General features: G+C 32.9%; 1 protein-coding gene across 2 annotated transcripts in view; it reads left to right on the forward strand.

Moving 5' to 3' along the window:
• Positions 1–22,763, forward strand: part of Cdh9 (cadherin 9) — a 94,252-nt gene that overhangs the window by 46,806 nt on the left and 24,683 nt on the right. For both annotated transcript variants that reach the window (XM_050139071.1, XM_050139072.1), the window contains exon 3: positions 19,633–19,927. In XM_050139071.1, the coding sequence (XP_049995028.1) occupies positions 19,633–19,927 (295 nt within the window). The remainder of the gene's footprint in view (positions 1–19,632; positions 19,928–22,763) is intronic.

Genomic DNA, 22,763 nt, shown 5'->3' on the forward strand with positions numbered 1-22,763 from the left:
GCAGTGAACATTTTAAAACATTAGCTGTGTCTACTCTCCTTTCCCTTTGCCTACTTATCTTAAACAGTAGACTAAAAGGTAATGTGGAAGATAATAATAATCATATTTTTGTCCAGGGAAGATTATAAATGCAAAACTGGTTTTCAATAATTTTCAGTTTTCTCCTGGAAATAATATGAAAATATAAGGAATATGAAAACAATATAAAATACCTAATTTCCTTCTCAAAATACGTGAGTTCTTTACTTTGTTAGTGCTCTTATCTTGCATGAGTAATTATTGTTCATATGTTTTAATATTAAATGCTCCTTCCAACAGTTTTTAGAATTATTTATTTATCAAATCTCATTTATTATTACTTTAGCTGCTTTCTGGATGTTTATAAAAGCAACTATTAGCATATGCAAAGACCAGTCATAACCTAAGTTTTAAGCCTTGTTATATGCTTAAACTCCATAAAAATTTATACTTTGAATGCAAAATGGACACAGATTTATGACTAAAGTACTATCATTTCCCCAATTAAATCTGCAATTTTTTTCCAGAGCCACTGCATTGGTAAATTAAACCTGGTGAATTAATCACTGGACAACTTCCTCACACACTAAAATGGGGAAGGGGCCAGTGAGTTATAAGAGAAAGAGATTTTCATAGTTTTATCTTAGTTTTGCAAAATAGATATTACAGGAAATAAGAAAACATTATTTCACAGATAATATAAAATTATAAAGTTAGAAATACATATGAACCTCAAAATAAAATTAAGATTTGAATTAGACTTTGAAGAAATGGTTTTATGGTCAACCAAATAAGAACAACAATAATTAGTACAATGCATATTCACACAATTAACCATGTGCTTTCTGGAATTGAATCCTATGTTCTTAAATAACTGCAAGACTCACGACTCATGACATTTCTAATTCTGACATTTCTTCTCTTTCAAATTATTTTGCTGTTAAATTTGGTTAATTCTAAAACTGTTGGAATATTTCCTAACTTGATAATATGACCAGGAAGGACTAGTAAAACTTGTATGGGTAGACAGACATATTAATGACAATTTGTCAAAGAAGTCAAAAATGAAAGAGAGAGGCAGAGAGAGAGAGGCAGAGAGAGAGAGAGAGAGAGAGAGAGAGAGAGAGAGAGAGAGAGAGAGAGAGAGAGAATATGACTCACTGAACTCTTGGGAAAGAGCCTTTCAAATATTGTACCTCTCAAACAGTTCTGAAAACTTCTGTCTTCTTTTGTTTTCTTTTGTTTATATTTTCTATTTACTTGTTTTCATACATGGCACCTTTTTCCTCCCTCTAGGAAGGAAAAATGTCAGAAGAAATTGTTAACTCAGTTCCTCTATGTTATCACTATTCAAACTTTGAGAAGATCTTTGTTCTAAAGTTAGCTGTTGAATTTTTATAATTTTCACACCTAGTTGTGTACCCTATTACTCATATCATCATGAGTATAGTCACAGTGTTCATAAGCAATATTTGACCTTCACTGTGCACTTTCTGATTGGTTACAGCAAAATTTTGGATAACAGAGGGGATACAGTTGCAGATATAAAATCGATAAAAATGTTGTTTATATTTATTTTCAACTATGGAAATTTATCCTCTGCATATTTACAGAAGATCCTTTGTGTGCTGAAGAATATATAGTATAATGGGCAATAGCTCACTTTCTGCTTATAGAAATTTGATATATAATTTGTGATATAGAAATAACAAGGAAAAGTGAGATTAGAAAGAGAAATGGACTCTCCAAATTTACTGAAGTTTACCTGGTGCAGTCACTGTAAGTTACAGTGATTTTCAGAATCCAAATAAAATAGCTTTATAAATGTTTTAAATTGTCATTATTTTGTTCAGTGTATGCAGCAGCCATACTCTGATTTATGAATGCATTTATTCCAGAATGCTCTTTATAGCCCAGTCATTTAAAACTCAGAACACATATGAAAAATATTAAATATTTTGACCAACTACTCAATGACAGCTTATAAAGCTCCATCTTCTATCATGAACTACCAACACTGTTACTGACCATTCATCTTTACTACTTCTGTTGTACAATGCCTCATAGCATGGAATTAGACTTACTTACTTTCCAATGCAATCTCCATATCTTAAATGAAAAAAATAATAAACTAATACTTATGTATAAGTAAATTATGCATCAAATAATACTGAATTAAGATTTGCAGCTATTGTTATATATCCTTAAGTTTAATTTTAAGGAAGTTTATTTATTTGCATGTTTATTAATTAATTTCTTTAACATCCTGATGGCAGTTTCCCCTTTCTTTCTCTTCCTAGTCCCTCCCACCACTTCCTCTCTCCCTTATCCCATCTACCACCTCGTCCACTGCTTCTCTTCAGGAAGAGGCAGGCCTCCAAGAGATATTAACCAGTCATGCTATATCACAACTTTTTCTAGTAACCCTGGTCAAGGCAACCAGGAAGGACGAAAAGTTCCTAACAGCAGGCAACAGAGTCAGACACAACTCTTGCTCCCACTGTTAGGAGCAGCTCTACAAGAGGGCCAAGTTACAGAACTGTAACATATATGCAGAGTCCTAAGTCTGTCCCATGCAGCCTTCCTGGATGTCAATTCAATCTCTGTGAGCCCCTATGAGCCCAAGTTAGTTGTTCTGTGGGTGGTCTTGTTAGGTCCTTGACCCCCTATAGAACTTTAATTGTTTTTGTTGTATATGTAACTGAAAACAGCTTTAACTATTAAATGTGTTATAAGCGACTGTCAGTATTTTCAACATAATTTTTAGTAACACTTCTGCTTCTATTGGCTTTAGGACTTTTAAACTATTTATATTATGCCAACATTCTCTTCATCTACTTCAAAGAATGCAGGTGATAAATCCTACACGTATTGCTTTAGCAATATAGTTAAAAATGTTAAAAGATAATGAAAGGGGGGATAAGTAGGAAAAAGACAAGAAGTTAATCAGCAGAAATAGCTATGTCTCTAGATTTAGTTATATACAAAAAGAGGGATGAAAATAACATCTGGTTTGACACAGGACAACATTCCCCATTGTTATAGTCATAATACAACATGACATTTTCTTATAGGAAACAAGGCTTAGGAAATTTCCCAAATAATGCGAAGCTCAAATTGTATTGTATAATCATACAACAAAAAAGGTTAGGGAATTCAAATATTTGCTTTATTAGTATATTCATTATTTATTTAACACTGTTGATTTTCTACTTGTTGGTTGTGTTTTTGAGACATCTTCTTATTATGTAGACCTGACTACTTTAGAAGCCGAACTTTACGTTGTAGAAAAGCTGGCATCTAGCTTACAGATCCTTCCTCCTCTCCCTGAGTACTGGGATTAGTGATATGTCACCACACTTGACAGAAATTCAATCAATTTTTTTAAATCTAGTCTTTATCAATTAATGTTATATTTTAATGTTTTATATAATTAAAATTTAAGATTGATCGTGGCATGTCACATAAAATATCATATAGTCCTTCTTGGCTGTTCTCACACACGTTTCTGTGATGAAACTTTACATTTGGTATGCAGAGTTTAATAGCAAATATTATTTTTATGTTATGGAGAATTCTCAATGTTAAGCAACAACAGTTTCTAGATTCTATGTGTGTATCGATCAACTACATATCTGGAGATTTGTAACTTCTACAAAATAAACCAATCTTTTACCCATGTAGGAAATGGTTAGATATGGTAGATATCTATTTATAAGTTTGTTACTAAGTTTTGGCATGAATTTTTGTACTTCATAGCATCTCTATTCAATGAATGCTAAAAATTCCTTTGAACAGAGTTAGCAGAACACTGTTAACTCTTGGCAAAAGGAGAGAATAGATGAAGTCATCTGTACCCTAAATGATATTTGTGACTACAATAAGCTCAATGGTATTTTCACTTCCAGGCTATGACAGCTACCTGCCAAAATGCTATTTCTGGGTGAAGGAGACATAAGAAACTGGGAGTTTAATTAGCCCCGCCTTGCCCGATGAAACAGTGCTGTTCTATAAATGAATGATGTATGTCTGTTTGTTTAAGAACGATGGCACTTTGTATTTTCTGGACCAAAGGTATTTACTGGAGACAGCCACAAATATTTGATTTTCTCGTGTGCAAATATTTTGTAATCTGCACAGAGGAAAATGTATTGACCTGTATTAAGTATCACAGGTTTGCAGTGTTGGTGTCCATGGAAACAAAGCTAGGAAAAGGTTACAAAAACTCTCACCATGCTTTACATTGAGCTCATGAGGTAACTGAAGTCAGAGTAGATATGCAATAGCTAAGTACATAGTGAGATACAAGTACTGAATGCTAAATTAAGTTTACAGCTAACATTTATGAGAATGTGATTATAATAAATTTTCACTCAGAGAAATATTTTTTCTTATTAAAAGTAGAGACAGATGCATATTTAAGAATGAATGAATTAATTAATAATGAATAAATTAGTGAATGAATAATAGTTGACCAAGTTAGCAAAAGATGAGAAATGCTTTCTTTTCCTTAGTAGAGAAAATGCTAGCTTGATATTTTTTTAAAATAATCTTTTCTCATTTTACATACTAATCCCAGTTCCTGCTCCCTCCACTTCTACCCCCCACCTTCCATCCACCCACCCCCATCCACCCCTCAGAGAGGTTAAGGCTCCGATGGGGAGTCAACAAAGTCTGATACATCACTATATCACTATGAGGCAGGACCAAGCCCTCCCCCCATATCAAGACTGAGAAAGGTGTCCCTCCAAAGAGAATGAGCTCCAACAAAACCAGTTCAAACACTAGGGATAAATCCTGGTCCTATTGCCAGTAGTCCCACAGACTACCCCAGCCACACAATGTCACCCACATTCATAGGGCCTAGTTTGGTTTATGAAGATTCCCCTGATGTCAGTCAGTATTCAGTGAGTTCCCACTAGCTCAGGACAGCTGTTTCTGTGGGTATGTATCCCCATTATGGCCATGATCCCTTTGATTATGATATTATTCCTCTTTCCTCTATTCATCGGAACTCTGGGAGCTTGGCACAGTGCTAGGTGTGGATCTCTGTATCTGCTTCCTTCAGTTGCTCGATGAGGTTTCTATGATGACAATTAACATAGTCATCAATATGATTACAGAGCAAGGTCAGTACAAGCACCTTCCCCAATATTGCTTAGGGTCTCAGCTGGAGTCATCCTTGTGAAATCATGGGTTTCCTTACTGTCAGTTTTCTTGCTAGACCCATAATGGTGCCTTCAATCAAGGTATCTCTTTTCTTGCTCTCCCTTACTGTACCACACCCATTTCGGCCAACCTGTTCCCCCATGTTCTCTTCTCTTCCCCCTTTTCTTTCCTCCTCCCCCTTCCCTTCCACCCTCCTTTTTCACTCCCCTTTTCAATTTTCTCAGGAGATCTTTTCTAATTCTTTTCCCAGGGGAACCATGTGTGTCTCTCTGAGGATTCTCTTTGTTACCTAGCTTCTCTGGGGCCATGGACTATAGTCTGGTTATCCCTCACTTTATATATAATATCCACTTTTGAGTGTGTACATACTATGTTTGTCATACTGTGTCTGGGTGCCTAATTCAGGATGTTTTTTTTTCTACTTCTATCCACTTGCCTACAAATTCTAAGATGCCATTATTTTTACTGCAAATGTACACATGTACATTTTTAAATGTACATTTCCATTTTGCAAATGTACCATGTTTTCTTTATCCTTTCTTTGGCTGAGGGGCATCTAGGTTGTTTCCAGGTTCTGACTATTACAAATAATGCTATTATGAACACAGTTGAGACAGCTTTATAGTTTACAACACATTCATTTCTTTAAAAGTTATTCTTACAGGACTTTGATTTCATTGGTTTCATCCTATAACAACAATGCAGTACTAGTAGTATCTGTCAAAATTTATTTCAGTATGTTTTTCATATATGCCTGAAAATAATTTGTGTGCCATACGTGTTGGGTAGTAAATCATGTTCTGCCATCTCAGAAAATGTATGTTATAGTAGTTCAAAATTCTATGGTTATACTTTCTGGATATACAATTTGATTCCATTTGTTAATGGAAATAAGATATTTGTAATAATCATTTACTTATTTATCCTTTTTTAGCTATTTGGAATTTACATCTATGTTTGCTGTTGTGTTTAAAAAGTCTTTATCATTAATTAAATAATAGTTAACATAATTTCTATGGGAGGTTGTGAATCCAATGTATGCACATATTAAGTAGCTGTTCTGTACTCTCCCCAAAGTTGAAATATATACTACCTCAAGATTATTATTTCCACATTACATACTCTTTAGCAAACTGATTATTGCCATTTCGACCAGAGCAGGCCTAGTATCAAACATAGTTCATCTAGAAATATCTTCCGTGAGTCACTTTGTCTCATTCTAATTTACATACATATATCTGAAAATGATTCTTGTATGATTTATCTTTGTTATAATTTAGCATTCAGGATTTCAGTTTACTTATTTCTGAAATGCTGATACAATGTTTTAAATTTGCAGCTTTTCCAGTGTTATATTTTTAAATATTAATATGTTTTATTGATTTATGCCTTTTTTGAAGTCTATAAATCTTTGGCATATACTGGATATAATTTTATCCATACACTCATGATGTTTATTTGGATTTGATTATCTGAAAACACTTTTATTTCACTTTCAATTTAAGTAATATTTCAACATACCTTGACGTGATAGTTTTCTTTTCTCATTAGAGTTTTTAATTACCTCTACATATTACTATTGACTCTATGCTAATAATAATAAGTTAACTCTGATGCTTATTGTTGCTGTCCATATTTCTATAGCTGCTCATATAAGTAATGCCCAAAAGTATTCTTTTGAACAATCTGACCTTGATATGCACATTGGTTTTGTGTTCATTCTACTTGGAACCCAATAACCTGTTAATAGCATATTACCACTGGAGCAGAAGAGTTTTGTATTATGTGGAACATCACTGATGCATTTTTTTCTGATTGAAATTTATTTTTTACTGCAAATGAGCATTGAATTACCCTGTGAATTCTTAAAATTATGTTTTATGGAGTGGAATTAGTGATATAAATATGCTTCAGAGAATACATATAATAATTATTCTCATATTTTTATAGAAAATTTTCCTTTCTGATATCAAGTTTATAAGTAGAGGTCAACATAGCTAGAATGCAATTAGCATCATCACATAGCTATAATTTTATTGAATACATTCATGTAAATTACTTTATATATTAAAAATGAATTTATATCTGCTATTTTTAATTCTTCACATCTTTGGTAAAGAGCACTAAGAATAATACAGCATAAGTTTGAAACCTCTCCTGTAGATTTCCTTTTAAGATTGCTTGCTAATTATAATCTCCATAATTTAGGATTAATGTTTAAAACAAGCAAATGTTCGAGGACAAAACTTTCATTATTACATGATATTCCTCATATTATATGAGAAATAAGGTATGGATTAGACATAATAAATATATATGGATTTAATTTTTCTTTATATCTACCTGTGTTCCAAGGGAATTTGTTTTTTTTTCCTAGCATCAATTTTTTTGAAATAAGCAAATATTTTATTAATACTTATTTAAATTATACAAATAATACAAATATATAAATAATACATTTAATAACTAATACAGAGATGGCATTATGAATTTAATCACAAGCATTTACTTATATAATGTTGTCCATTAATACTATCCCTTCCAGTTGTAAAGCTAATTTTGTATCCCATGTAATAAGGCGTTCATAAACATTTGCAAGCAGAGAACATCAGAGAAAGGGTGCAAAATGCTTCATTTTACAAGCAATGATTTAGGGTGCTTGCAAGTGTTCACAGGTCTTACAGTGTCTTGCTGCTCATGTGCTTTCCCACAGTGTTGCACAGTAATTTCAGTCACTAGTAGAAATGCGCTCAGTATCTTTTTCATTTTTACATAGAGTAAACGTCTATGTACCATCTGTACTCTCTTCATCTATGCTTGCTCTTTGTGAAATACTCCCTCCTACACGAGGAAAAAATAAAACTGCAGATCACTTGTGACACAAAAGAATAAAAGTGGTTTCAATAGTCAGTAGTTATATGAGTAAAGTCAATCACTGTCGAAAATGAAGAGGCAGACATCCTCCTAAAGGGTAAGATGATTTCTTGCATCTTTGCAATATAGGAGGAGGAGTGGGAACATAAAATGTGATCAAGTCTTGCTTATTTCCCAAAGTAGAAACTCATCACTGGGTTCCACTAAAGATGGAACTTTCTTCACATTCAGTTATGATCTTATCAAGGTGACAGAGGGAATGACAGAGAAAATGTTTTGAAAAGTACTGTGTAAGATATTCAGCTTAATGTCATCACAACATATTGTACCTCAGATTAAACCAGGGGAAGAGGTTGAGGTAGGAGGATAATGACTTTACCACTGCCTGAACTAAACTTAAAAATGAAACAAACAAAAAAGAAAGAGAGGGAGGGAGGGAGGGAGGGAGGGAGGAAGGAAGGAAGGAAGGAAGGAAGGAAGGAAGGAAGGAAGGAAGGAAGGAAGGAAGGAAGGAAGGAAGGAAGAAAAAAAACTAAAGCAAACAAAGGAATCACAGCACTTGGAGTCACATCCATGTAACTCCAGCATTCAGGATGAAGAAACATAAATCTTGCACAGTCCTTTACAGGCATGGTTACATAGTTAGCACTCGAGTAACTTTTGCTATGAAAACTGGTCTCCAAATTACAAAGAAACAAAACCTGAAGCATGTTAACTCCAATATTGCATTCTGATTGCTGGTATTTTAGCTTCTTTAAACAGGCAAAAAATTATTGGAAACACTGTTTAAAACCCTCACATCCACTCACATATTAAAGTAAAAAACAAAGGATCAGCACAAAAGGAAAGAATCCATTCTAAGAAATAGTTGTTAACACATGCTCTCATAGAAACTTGAGGAGTAGTGTTCCTTCTTGGTGAAATAATTTGAAAGCTTTACAACTGGAAGGGATAGTATTAGTGGACAATACTATATGAGTAAATGCTTGTGATTAAATTCATAATGCCAACTCTGTGTTAGTTATTAATATGGCTTATTCTTCTAATGAAGAATATTTTAAATAATAGTGTGTAAAAGAAAATATAAATGGAATGAGTATGGGAGCATAAAAAGGCAAATTACTAAAGAAAATGATGGTACTTTGAACTCAAGTACTTTCAATATATTTACATGATTAAACTGTTTTTTAGATCAGGTATCTACAATTGAAGTTCCGAGGCCAAGAACATTTGACAATTATTTTAAAAGTCCTGAAAACTGAAAAGAAATACATTTCAAAGCCTTAGCAATAAATTTTAAAAGCCCATTAATATTTAGGGTTCAGTTATTACCTTAAAATTAGACAAAGATCTGATTTATCTTATACCATGGTCCAGGGATACATCTTAAAATTAAGAGTTTCACTTCAAATGCATTTAGTAACTGTTGTCCCCTTTGTCAAATAAAGTGGAAGAGCGGGATACTTTTTTCCAATGTTTAGCATTAGCTTCTGAGTCCAGAGAAGCATTATTTTGCTGTCATCTCAAATGGTTACTGAACATCACCCAATAAAATACTAAACAGAATATGGCTAAGACATCATTATTGATAATGTGATTTCCTTGTAACCATGAAGATATAAACTTCATCCCCAAGAAGCATTATTAAAGAGGCAGCTGCAATTGAATTTGCATGTAGTACTAGATAGTCATAGATAGGTGTGTCAACAGTCCTAACTAAATTACTTTTCTTCGGGTCATTAGAAAACTCTCCTAAACACCAAATGGACAGAAGCCAGTGAGCAATATCAGAGACTGATCTCCTGTGAGTATGTGTGCGTGAACACACACACATAAGAATGCACTCAAGTATAAAAGAAAATATAATTCCAGAGAAAATAAATTAATTATTGAAGTCTCTCCATTTTTGTTTCTTCTGTATTGTTGATCTTGACCTCCTTATTATATCCCTAAATTCTGTGTGGCTTGATATATGTTGTATCTCTAAGTAAACATTATGTCTGGAGCTGTATGTCTGATTCCTAAAAGCTGCAGGTGACCTGGATTTTCTTCTCACCTTCTCTGATTGGCTTTCTGTTCTACTGCCTCATGACTTTCTTCTTTGGAAGGCATCATAGCTTTGTTCCCTTCTAACACCTTTGATGGCAAACTGCTTGGTTACCTATCTCTTTCATTCTTCTCAAACTATAAAGAGTTTTTCACTATACTGAACAATGTATACCATTAAATTCCCACACATACAAAGTTCATATATGTCTTCCATTTTGTTTCATAAGGTTAAAATAATGTTGATATTAAAAGCATCTCCATGCAGTATTGTAGTCTATGAGCATGTGTTGGTGCTTTCTCTATGTACTCACATTGTACATATACTACAATAGTGAATTAGTTTTTATCTTAGCACAGCTCAGAGTATAAGAAGTGCATGTGTACATGTGTATGTGTGTTTGTTTGTTTATATCAAATGATATCTAATGGTGCTTATATTCAGTTTATGAAAAGAAAAAAATAATCTCCCTAGATTTTTTGTTTTGGTTTGTTTTTTGTTTTTGTTTTGTTTTTGTTTTTACAGTGCTCATAGCACAGTGAAAACATACACATTCAAACCACACAAAAGAAAAAGACCAGAGTTGTGCATATCAATACCACAATATGCAATTTAAAGAAATAAACTTTAGATATAAATATCCTGAAATAAATTCCATTGTAAATAATGTACTTCCTTTATAAGGTTTGATTTACCTGCATCCATAATATCACATCAGTAATTCTTTATAAACATTGTGCTCTGGCTATGAATAGTATGTTTAATGAATTATATGCATTGAGAACACAACAGATATTACTAGCTCTATTTAACATATATTTCTTTAATGTTGGAATGAAAGAGTGGGAGTGGAAATACATTGTTATAGATAACATGCTCTAGAGTGTAAAAATTGCCTCTTGAAATATGTTCAAGGCTGCAACCTTTGTCTGTATTCTAGGAGATATAATAAGAGCAATGAGTGATTCCTAATTTCCTCTCTTGTCATTTTCTCCTGGTAATGTATGCTTCATCTTGACCATGTTCACAGTGAGTAATGCTTGAATCAGAGAGAACACATATTCTTTTCTGACTTTCTGGTCAAGGATGGAAATAGAGGCGCCTGTTTTAGCTTTGTGTAAGGCCAGAACAAGGTTGAAAGGAGCAGAGTTAGCATTTATGAACTCAGAAGGATGAAAGGAAGCTGAAATGTGTGAATTGTGATAAGAGTGGCCTCGAATATGTCAGGAGCTTTGCTAATGCTTTTGTTGCTAGCATTCTTTCCCCTTCCTTGGCTCACAAAAGTTAGAGGAAATGAAAATTTCTGTGGGCATTCAGTGTGAATTCTATGTGAGTATCGACAGCCATTCTTAATGTATTCTTTTGCAGACATTTCAGTCACTGTCGGACATGTAAGTTATGACAGAAAAAATAAATCATATACATTTATAGAGATGTACAAGACCAGGCCAATTTTTGAAATCGCGTTTTATAATTATTTTCATGTTAATTAGATGGAATTTAGGTATGTGTTCCAAAGTCTAATTAAAGCAATGAAATGAAAGGTGTGGCTTCTAATTCACTGGACTCAGTGATAGCTAGTTAACTCCGCTGCTTTAGATGTTTTCATAATCAGTCTACTTGTGTGAATGCACCTGGAAAGTGGATCAGGGCTCTATGTGGAAGAGAAGGAGGAAAGATTGTTAAAGCCAGAGATAGCAGGTGACACCAAAGATAAAGCATCTTCTCTACAAAACTGGAATAAAAAACATATAGATTCAGTTCACAGAGACTGTGAGAGAATGCACCATCTTTGTACAATGTTTAGCTTGAAAAGAATACCTAGACTGATAAAAGGAAATGGGAACAAAGCCCCCCTTCTCGCCCAAATACTATTTGTATCTGATTTCTAACAAAAGAAGGACAATTGGTTTACTTCAATGGAGTGACACTGGGTATATCAACCACACGCCAGGACAAAATCCCTGTTCAGATGATGTATGTGGGATTTCCTTCTGTATGCTGTGATTGCCATTAATGAATAGAGAAACTTCTTTGGACCTATAGCAAGGCAGAACTTAGGTAGGTGAGGAAAACCAAACTGAATGCTAGGAGATAGAAGGGTGGAGTCAGAGAAAAGCCATGCAACTCCACCAGAGACAGACACTGAAACTTTAGCCAGTAAGCCACAGACACATGGAAATACATAGTTTAATAGAAATGGGTTAAATTCATATATGAGTTACCTAATAAGAAGCTAGAACTAATGGGTCAAGCAGTGATTTAATTAATACAGTTTGTGTTTGAATATTTCAGGGCTAAGCGACCGAGAACCAAGAAGCAACTTGGTCAGATGTAACTGGCCAACAGAAAATAGACTCAATGTTCTTTGTGTGTGTGTGTGTGTGTGTGTGCATGTGTATGTATGGAGGTATCTACAAATATCATAAGAAAGAATTATATTATCATAACTCCAGTTACTATGGATTTTAGGTGGTTGTCTTTTGTCACGTGTGTGATGAAAACTTAATAGGCATCCTTAGAAGTGTTGCGAGAGTTTTTATTTTTCTATTGATTTTTATTGAGCTCTACATTTTTCTCTGCTCCCCTCCCTGCCTCTTCCCTCCCATTTAATCCTCCCCCAAGGTCCTCATTCTCCCAAATTACTCGGGAGATCTTGTCTTTTTCTACTTCCCATGTAGATTAGATCTATGCATGTCTCTCTTAGGGACCTCATTGTTATCTAAATTCTCTGGGATTGTGGTTTGTGGGTTGGTTTTCTTTGCTTTATGTTTAAAAAACCACGTATGAGTGAGTACATGTGATAATTGTCTTTCTGTGTCTGTGTTACCTCACTCAAAATGATGTTTTCTAGCTCCATCCATTCACTATGTCATTATTTTTTTTCTGCTGTGTAGTACTCCATTGTGTAAATGTTGGTACATTTACCAACATTTTCCTTATCCATTTTTTGGTCGAAGGGCCTTTAGGCTGTTTCCAGGTTCTGGCTATGACAAACCATGCTGCTATGAATATAATTGAGCACATGTCCTTATGGCATTATTGAGCATCCTTTGGATATATACCCAAAAGTGGTATTACTGTGTCTTAAGGAAGGTTGTTTCCTAATTTTCTGAGAAATTGCCACACTGACATCCAAAGGGGCTTTACCAGCTTGCATTCCCACCAGCAATGCAGAAGTGTTTTCTTTACCCCACAACTTCTCCAGCATAAGTTGTCATTAGTCTTTTTGATCTTGGTCATTCTTACAGGTATAAGGTAGAATCTCAGGGTTGTTTCAATTTGAATTTCTCTGATTACTAAGGAAGTTGAACATTTTCTTAAGTGTCTTTCAGCCACTTTAGATTCCTCTGTTGATAGTTCTCTGTTTAGGTGTGTACTATATTTTTATTGGATTATTCGTTCTTTTGATGACCAATTTCTTGAGTTCATTTCATATTTTGGAGATCAGACCACTCTCTAATGTGGGGTTAGTGAAGATCTTTTCCCATTCTGTAGGCTGTCGTTTTGTCTTGTTGATCGTGTCCTTTGCATTACAGAAGCTTTTCAGTTTTAGGAGGTCCCATTTATTAATTGTTTCTCTAAGAGTCTGTGCTGCTGCAGTTATATTTAGGAAGTACTTTCCTGCTCCAATGTGTACTTCCCATTTTTCTCTTCTGTAAGGTTTAGTGTGGCTAGCTTTATGTTGAGGTCTTTGATCCATTTTGACTTGAGTTTTGATTGCAAGAGTTTTTAAATGCTGTATAATTTCTCTAATTCCTCATAAAATATTCAGAAAGCAAGTAAAGAAGTTATCCTTAGATCATCCATAATAGACTTCAGAATCACTGTTTTTTTTTTGTTTAATCCTAGTAGAATATGTGAAACTTTATGTCATATTAGCAAAGTAAGAAAATATTTAACATTTGTGTTACATTAAGGGTAAGATTGTGAAAATATATTAAAGAAAGAAACAGGTGACCAATGTATGGTAAAATAAAGCATCTTACAATTTTTCAATTTCAGTGAATTTTTAAAACTAAATGATTAACACATCACAGTAATTGGAAGTATTTCATAGAGTAAGTTTAATTATTTTACATAGAGCGAGACAACCATTTAAAACAGAATAGTGGAGGAAGTTTGTTTAGAGATGTTTTGTTTTCACTTACAGTAGATAATTGCTTATTATGTCGAGACCATAACAGTCCATTATAAATTATGCAGATTGTATTTCATGAAGACTTACATGACACAGTAGATATCTGACACTATGAAATTTTATCTGAATTACTATAATTATAAATTTTATTTAGCTTTCTTTCAAACAGAGTGATTTTACTCATTACGGTCACCACAGGAGGGCAGCGCAAAAAGTCCAAAGACTGATGGTCCAGTTTCAAGACAGGGAAAACAAAAATAAAAACCCCAACTAGGAAGAGCCCTAGTACATTCTAAACTGAGTTAAAACTCTATAGTCAAATCATATTATTATTTATAAATAAAAGTAAGCATGTAACACAGTATTTGGAATTTTCATATTTATAAAAAGAAACAAAGAAAATTTATATGCAGTCAGAAAATCTTTCATCAATATAATTTGAACATGTTCATAGACAGTGTAACTCTTTGAGATTTAAATGAATGTTATTTCTTTTTAAAAAATTCTGTTGAATTAATTAGTAGGCAATGATTGGAGAAAAAAGAATGGACTTTTAGAGATAAATGGACACAGATACAGAAATGCTAATGTCCACCTGTTAGCGAGAGAAAGGTGTGTGAGGGTGAGGAGACAGGCAAATAAGAATCAGTGAGAGACCGTGCTGTAAAAAGTAAACAAAGAGAATGATAGAATCGGACATCGAAAGTCAACTTCTGAGATCTATTGACAGGTATCCATGAACATGTGCACACACTAATACATAGAAGTTTATACACTGCACAAGTACATACACCACAATATACACAACATTCTTGAGGAATAGAAGTTTGTGAAAACAGCCAAAGTAGTGTGACATTCTTTTGGTTTGTGTGTGTCTTTGTGTTTAATTTAAGACGATCTAAAGCTATGGCCATATTTTAAGAACGTGATTTTAAGAATTCACTTATATATTGAAGATTGGGGTTTTGTTACTGTATTTCTAGAAAACAAAGAGAATCATGAGTCCTAAGTAATAATCCATTGTACAAATCTAGGTGGGCAAATGTGATCATTGCATAAGAAAGTACAAAATGTAGTAGAATTATTGGCATTGCAAACAGAATAAAGAATATGGCAGAAACAAATATTTTTGACATGATAAATTCACAAAATATAGTAGAACATATATGAGAGGAGTGTGTTATAAAGGAAAGATGAGAGAATGCACATAAAATGGTTGAGAGGACCAGTATTTGCTATTGGTTGAATATGATCCACTTTAGGCTCCCAGTAATTCCCATGTTTGGAGCTTGATTTTCAATATCATAATAGCAAGATATTTTGTAACCTTCAGTAACTAACAAAAGCTTAGTGTAAGGTAATTTGGTCTTTGAGGGTGCTAAAAAAAGACAGAGTTAACAGTATTCTTTGACTTCTGTTCCTAAGCAATGAGATTTCCATAAAAACACATGGTGGGCCTTTAATGAAATATCTACTCATTTTTTTTTTTCATTTTATATCTTGTTTTGGCTTGTACTCTAGCTGTGATATCATCAAACATAATATAATTACTGCAGCTAGCAATGTCTGATTTATGACTTCAGCTGCCAGCATTCTAAGCAAAATAAACCTTTTCCCTTGCAAACAATCCAGTCTCAGATATGCTCATACAGGAATGGTGTTATGCAACTGCAGAGTTTTCAGCAGTTTATTTGGCAAATGTGTGTTAGTAAGGCACACACTGAAATATCATATCCAAAAGTCAGTAACAGGGTAAGATGGAAGATAGGTTGTGCCAACCTTAATATACAACTTATAATTAGAGACATTTGCATTAGATATGGGTGTTTAAAAATTAGAAAATAAGAATAAGAATTATTACTGATTGTTTTTCAAGAACAGTGTGTAATATTATAGATGATATTTAAGAATTCTTTTGAAATTATAATATAGTCAATCACTTTACCCTTACATTTAATACCATGTATTTCTCCATGTGTTCTTTCAAATTTATTATCTGCTTTAATTTCCTACATGTAGATTTTGAAAAACATAAAAAAATCTATACTTATACATGTATGTATTGGAAAGAGACCATTAATTAAGACAATATTCATGATAAGGTACAAAAAATATCATAAATGCAATGGAGAACAAGCCACATGTGTTGTATTTGATTTTTAAATATTGTTGAAGTATAGTAAAGAAATCTAATAATAGTCATATATTCAAATTTACTATGTAATAATTGATTCAAATTATATAATGTAACTTAAAAGTCAAATTATTGCCTCGATAAGCTTTCTTATGAAGAGTACTTGATGCATTACTGAATATAAACTTTAATGTTTGCAATAAAAAATGAAAGAAATGCAGACTTATAAAACAAGCTTTAATAAATATTGCAGATACTGAAACTGCAGTAAAGAAAGCACAGCAGGGCTTGTGTGTTATGTTGATACTGCATAGAATATCAAATATTTTGATGTGAAATAAACCTAGTTATGTATTTATTTGATTGATGTTAGCCTTTTTGCAACTTTGTATCTTTCAAAATTCAACTTTGTTTACTCATTAAATGATGTTTTTTGTTCCTCAAGAAATAAGGTTTAATTCAGTGAGATTTACTCTAAAACAGAAAATTTATAAAGACTTAACTTAGTTTTTCAGAATATATGTATGAGATAATAGTACTGCAAGCATAATGAGAGAGACCCAGAGAGAGAGAGAGAGAGAGAGAGAGAGAGAGAGAGAGAGAGAGGGAGAGAGAGAGAGAGAGAGACATAGACAGAGAAAGAAAGAGAGAGGGGGGGACAGGGACAGAATTTGAAACAGGACTACTACATTACAATATCTAATTAAGAAAAGATAAAAGATTATAGACCAATTTAATTGGTAATAGTATTTTTTTTAAGAATTTGGTTCAAAGATACTCTTTAGGACTAGTTTTAAGTAATGGTTTCTAACACACAATCTGGAGAGCAATGTAAAACAGCTAGAAGTACACAATATCCATGAAGCTATCAAGATCATTATGGAATGCATTTCTCAGTTCCTATCTGCTTCAGAAAATATGATTGAGCTATGTAACATCTCTATTTTTAACCATAATTTATAGGGTTCCTTCATGAACTGTGTGTGACATCAAAGTTGATATTTTATTTGATTTTAACATTTGAAATTATAATTTTAGCTTTTCACCCTTCTATTTTTCTCCCTCCACATATTCTCATGTACACTTTCTTGTTCTCTTTCAATTTTAATTAAGAACATCTTAAACGATCCTTATACTGTTATTTGGATGTATATGGTTTCACGGCTGCCTATTCCATATAAATAACAAATTAGCGTGCCCTTTTTTACCTGGTGAAAATTATTTTTCCTGCTGTCAGCATTGCTGAGTTGCCTGTATTTCTTCACGTAGGGTCCAGCCTCTTATGCCTTCTCCTGTCCATGTTAGATATCTATTGCTGATATTCTTTTTCAGGTCATATTCAACCAAACATTTTGACTAAGATTTGCAGCTAATGATTTTAACCATTAAATGAGACACAAACAACAAGCTTCCTGTTCTGGCTCTTACAATTATCTGGTCCTTCTTTTCCCATATTCCCTGAGCCTTAGGTGCAAGAATTCTGTTATAGATGTGTTAATGAATATTGAGATAAACAGGTCTTCATTTTTTTAATTGAAAATAAAATTTCCACACAATTTATTATTATAGTCATGATTTCAAATCCCACATCTCCTTCTAATCATTTCCTCTGCCACACACATTCAACTTGCCCCACCCTTTCTTTAAATAAAAAACAATTAAAAACAAAAGTAAAAAAGTACAGAATTAGAATATTTTACATTTTTTTATTATGTGAAATTTACCTTACTGAGAGAAAAGATATTCTACCAGAATGTACAGACATGCAAACATTTCTCTTTCCATGGTGATAATGTCACTTTCATGATTACATAAATATCTCTTATCCACTTATATTACCATTTCCTTAATTACACAGCCTTAAATCTCCAAATGTTTATTTTGATGACCAAATATTAACATATTTTTCCATCTGGGGTTCACATCAAAGATCAAGAAGTCGTTGAGGATCTAGGCCAGGCTAAAATGAATTTGTGTCACAAAATGATAAAGCAAGAAATGATAAAATGGTTTACCTTAAGTTTTTGAAAACTGAAACAAGAAATAACCTGCCAATGAATATGTGTTTGACAGAAGACTCATAATGATGTCCAGAATACTGGTTTTTAGAATGGTAAATCATAGCCACCCTCCCTGTATTGCTTTCCCTCATTCAAGGGTTTCCCTTTCATTAGTCAAGGCACAATCTATACTGTCAGTATATGTGAAATGCTATATGGTGATTAGAAATTTTACTAGTCTTAGCAATTGCCTTTTGAGTAATCTGTAATAAAAAAATAAATAAATAAAAAGCCTTTGAAACCTGCTGGTATAGAAGAATCCAGTGGTCCCTGCTAGGCACAAAGATAGATTAGTGAAAAAGTTACAGTCTGTGTTGGCTTTTGTCATCGCTAATTCGGATGTCATCGAGCAGCTGGGTTGAGAGCTTTCTTGGACTGCTTACACCACCACCTCTTTAAATATTTTATTGGTTGTTCCTGCTCTATTTCACTTGAATTCATATTTCAGTCTGCTAATAGGAATTGGGTTTGCTGACTCAGAAGACTGTCTAAAAGGGAGCTAGTGGAAACAAATCTGCCACCGTTGTAATTTGTTTAAGCGTAGCTGTGATATACTACTTAATTCCCAGCATTCTGTAATACATCATCTTCTCCATCACACAGGACATGCAGATTTCAAAACCTTGTTAAATATGTTTGAGTAGAAAATATAACAAAATACTCCTGTGCAATAGGTAAATATCATACTCTGTTCATACATAGTAATTATCTAAATTATATAGAGACATACACAGGCTTATGCCACCAAAGGATAACATAAAGAATTCTACAGTAATCATCAGAATAAATTATAAGTGCTTAATGGCATATTTTTGAGTTTATTTGCTTAAAATGTAACTCAGATTGATATTTGAAGCACAAAATGGAGAAGAATATATTTTTCTCTCTTGTAGTAAATAGAGGTTTACATTTTGGTAATATTCTTCTCAACAGTATATTTTAACTACTATGTTTTAAAAGAATTTAAGTACTACTTATAGTAAAAGTTCATCCAATCATGGTGACTATAAGTGTGTAATATTTCAACAATAACAAAATCTGAGATGTTTATTTTCCCTTAGATATGAGATACTTATTCAGATCATGATTGACATAATACGATATGGGGAGAAATTAGTGCATATCACATAGTTTTCACTGTAATGACCACCCATATATTTATGGAATTTTTCTTTTCTACTTTTTGAAGCTTCACACTGACCAAGATAAAGGAGATGGAAATTTAAAATACATCTTGACAGGCGATGGGGCTGGCAATCTGTTCGTTATAGATGAAAATACAGGAGACATTCATGCTGCAAAGAAGTTAGACAGGGAAGAAAAATCCCTGTACATTCTTCGTGCCAAGGCTATAGACAGAAAGACTGGGCGGCAAGTGGAGCCGGAATCTGAATTTATCATTAAAATCCATGATATCAATGACAATGAGCCAAAATTCACAAAAGATTTGTACACTGCCACTGTTCCTGAGATGTCTGGAGTAGGTAGGTATCTACTAACCCATATTTGTTGTCGTATATTTTTATTACAAAATTTACAGACATGTGGTTATTGTGTCCTTTCAAAATTAGAGCTATATCTTGAAACTTAGTCAAGCAACTTCTTTCCAATTGTTAATATAGCAATGTCTCATTTGATTCTTTTACTGAGTGCAGATGTTCGAGTCCACGGGAATCAACACCTGCTCTGTTGTTTAGACTAGCTGTCCTGCAGAATGCATTGCTGCCTGAAGGGGGACGATTATCTCTATCACCAGTTCTTTGATACCAGTTGCATTTGATAACCTGCTTCCACATAACTGTCTCAGTGAATCACCAAAGCAGCCTCATTCTATAAATATGAGAAATAGAATTTTGCAATCCATCTGTTAATTAAGAATTCAGAATTCAGAAGAATTTAACAACTGAATGAAGATCAAATAACCTGTAGAAACATGTTAAGAGTCACAGATGTTTGCTGTCTGTGTGTATTTTCATCTATTTGCCTTTAAAAGCCAATTGGAGACAGTAATTCCACAGTTCTACGATTGTCCCAATTTTAAACACCACTCATTAGTATATCAAATTCCTACTTTTATGTGTGTCAATACATTTAATTCTATCAATGTATAATAGCTACATTATGTAAAAAGAGATGAATATTGTCTTGAAATATTGCTGAAGTAATACTGATTAAATATGTAAGAAATGTTTTATATTTAGCATTAATTATTTGAGTATTTTCTCTACTTATATAATATCATAATAATTTATGTTTTTGAAACAAACTCCCATTAGCAAAAATAGTTTACCTCTTTACTGAGAATGTAGCCTGAGTGCTTTTTAATGAGATAGTTAATGTATGCAGAGGAATCAAGAGTTTGGGAAGAAGTTTTATCTTTCATAGCTCATCTATTTGAAGAAACTGATATTCTAACACCTCTCCTACTTTGCATTCTTATAATGTTAAAGAGATTTATGCAGAAAGACAGGAGTCTTTTGAATCATAAGGCACTTACATATTGCATCAGTAGATAGATTTTCTCCAATATTGTTCTATTATGTTAGCCTGTTAAAATTTCCTGGATTGATCTATATTTCCCTGGCATTTAAGTTAATTTGGATGTACATTATAGCATTTTTATGAACTTACATTGGAGATGAAATTGTATTCAAAATTATAATCTCTGGATAAATTATAAATATTGAATTAAATTTATGATTTATGGTTATATCCTTCAGCTCTTAGAAAAATCATTATTTTTGATGTTATTTTGTAAATCATTTTAAATCTTACTTGTAATTTCATAGGTTTTTTCATATTCAAAATGTAATAAATATGATTAGATTGACAAATATTTGATAACTAGAAAATTTGATCAAAATTATATATAATTTTGTTTACTTTAAATTCTTGTAGCATTACTTCTTTTTTATTCTTTCATCTTTTAAGATTATAACATAATTACATAACTTTCTACTTCTAGTTTCTTATTTGAAAAGTCCCATATAATACCCTCTTTGATGTTTTCTGAATTCATGGTTCTCTTTTCCATTAATTGTTTTTAAACACACACACACACACAGAGTCCTAAACACATTATTACCATGTGTTCAGTCTTTATTTCCATTTAAAACAAAGGAAGAATGGCTCATAGATAGAGGGCATAGACTCTTTTTGGGTCCGGGGGTGGGGGGCAGGTTTGATTCTCTGAACTTATACAGTGGCTTGTCACTGTTGATAACTCCAGTCCCAGGGCATCGAATGTTTTTTCCTGCCTTCCCAGGAAATCAGACAAATAAAATATACATGCAAAACTCTCATACACTAAACATAAAAATAAATAAAATAAAAGAGAATACTCCTCTATCAAATATTTTGATGTTTAGTGAAAAAAAATTGTACTTTTCCATTTATTCAAAATAGATTATTTTTTCAAATAACATATCTTTTATAAATCCTAAATATAATATAATTTATATTCTAAAAGGCCTATCCAACCTAGCATTCCTTGATAGTTAGTTTTGAAACTAACACAAATTCTCATTCTTTGCTGAGATAATTTAGGCCATCTTTAAAATGCTCAGTGTCTATGAATTCAACAAGTACTCCTAAGTAGCCTGTTGGGAAAATCACTTACAACTAGTAATCCTTACTTGGACTAGCTAGTTTTAATTTCCTTCTTGTCTCTTACTGGGTCTGTGATATATGGCCCAAAGGCATATGGCCTCCATTTGCCATTAGAATTAACTTTTAATACAAACGACTTGCTGGCAATCTGCTAAGTCTACTTTAATCATCCTATGGAAAGATTATGGCTTGTTTACAGACACTTTTCTTGGGATCCTGCCTTAATATTTGAACAGCATACTGAATTTTCAATCTCATTGGAATTCAAAGGAGAAAAAAAAACAAAACTTAAGTCTAACATATGAAGACTTTACTACTCCCACATCTAATTAAAAGACTCTTTTTGTTCACTGTATGAAATCATCATGCTACCTTTTGACTCCCCCAAAAATAAATGCTTAGAAAAAAGAGTATTAGTCCCATTGATTTGCAAGTTAATTATTGTGGAGGAGTATGGCAGAGAACAGGTGAGCATTCCTTGTTAAATGTATGGGATTATTTCTGATGTTTGTTCTCAAGCTTTCTGACCTGATACAGCAACATTTTGCAATACACCTTGTTTGTTTGCTTCCTTCTTCATAGCAAGACCTCTCTATATTTTGATATGTTTATAATCACAATTAACATAGACAGGAGCTTTAAAAAAATCTCAAATTTTTCTTTGCACCTTATCATTTAGCAATAAATATGCTAAGAGAAAATTAAATGTTC

Source organism: Alexandromys fortis, unplaced genomic scaffold (genome assembly GCF_014885135.2).
Source record: "Alexandromys fortis isolate MF-2015 unplaced genomic scaffold, M_Fortis_MF-2015_v1.1 scaffold_37, whole genome shotgun sequence".
Classification (NCBI taxonomy): domain Eukaryota; kingdom Metazoa; phylum Chordata; class Mammalia; order Rodentia; family Cricetidae; genus Alexandromys; species Alexandromys fortis.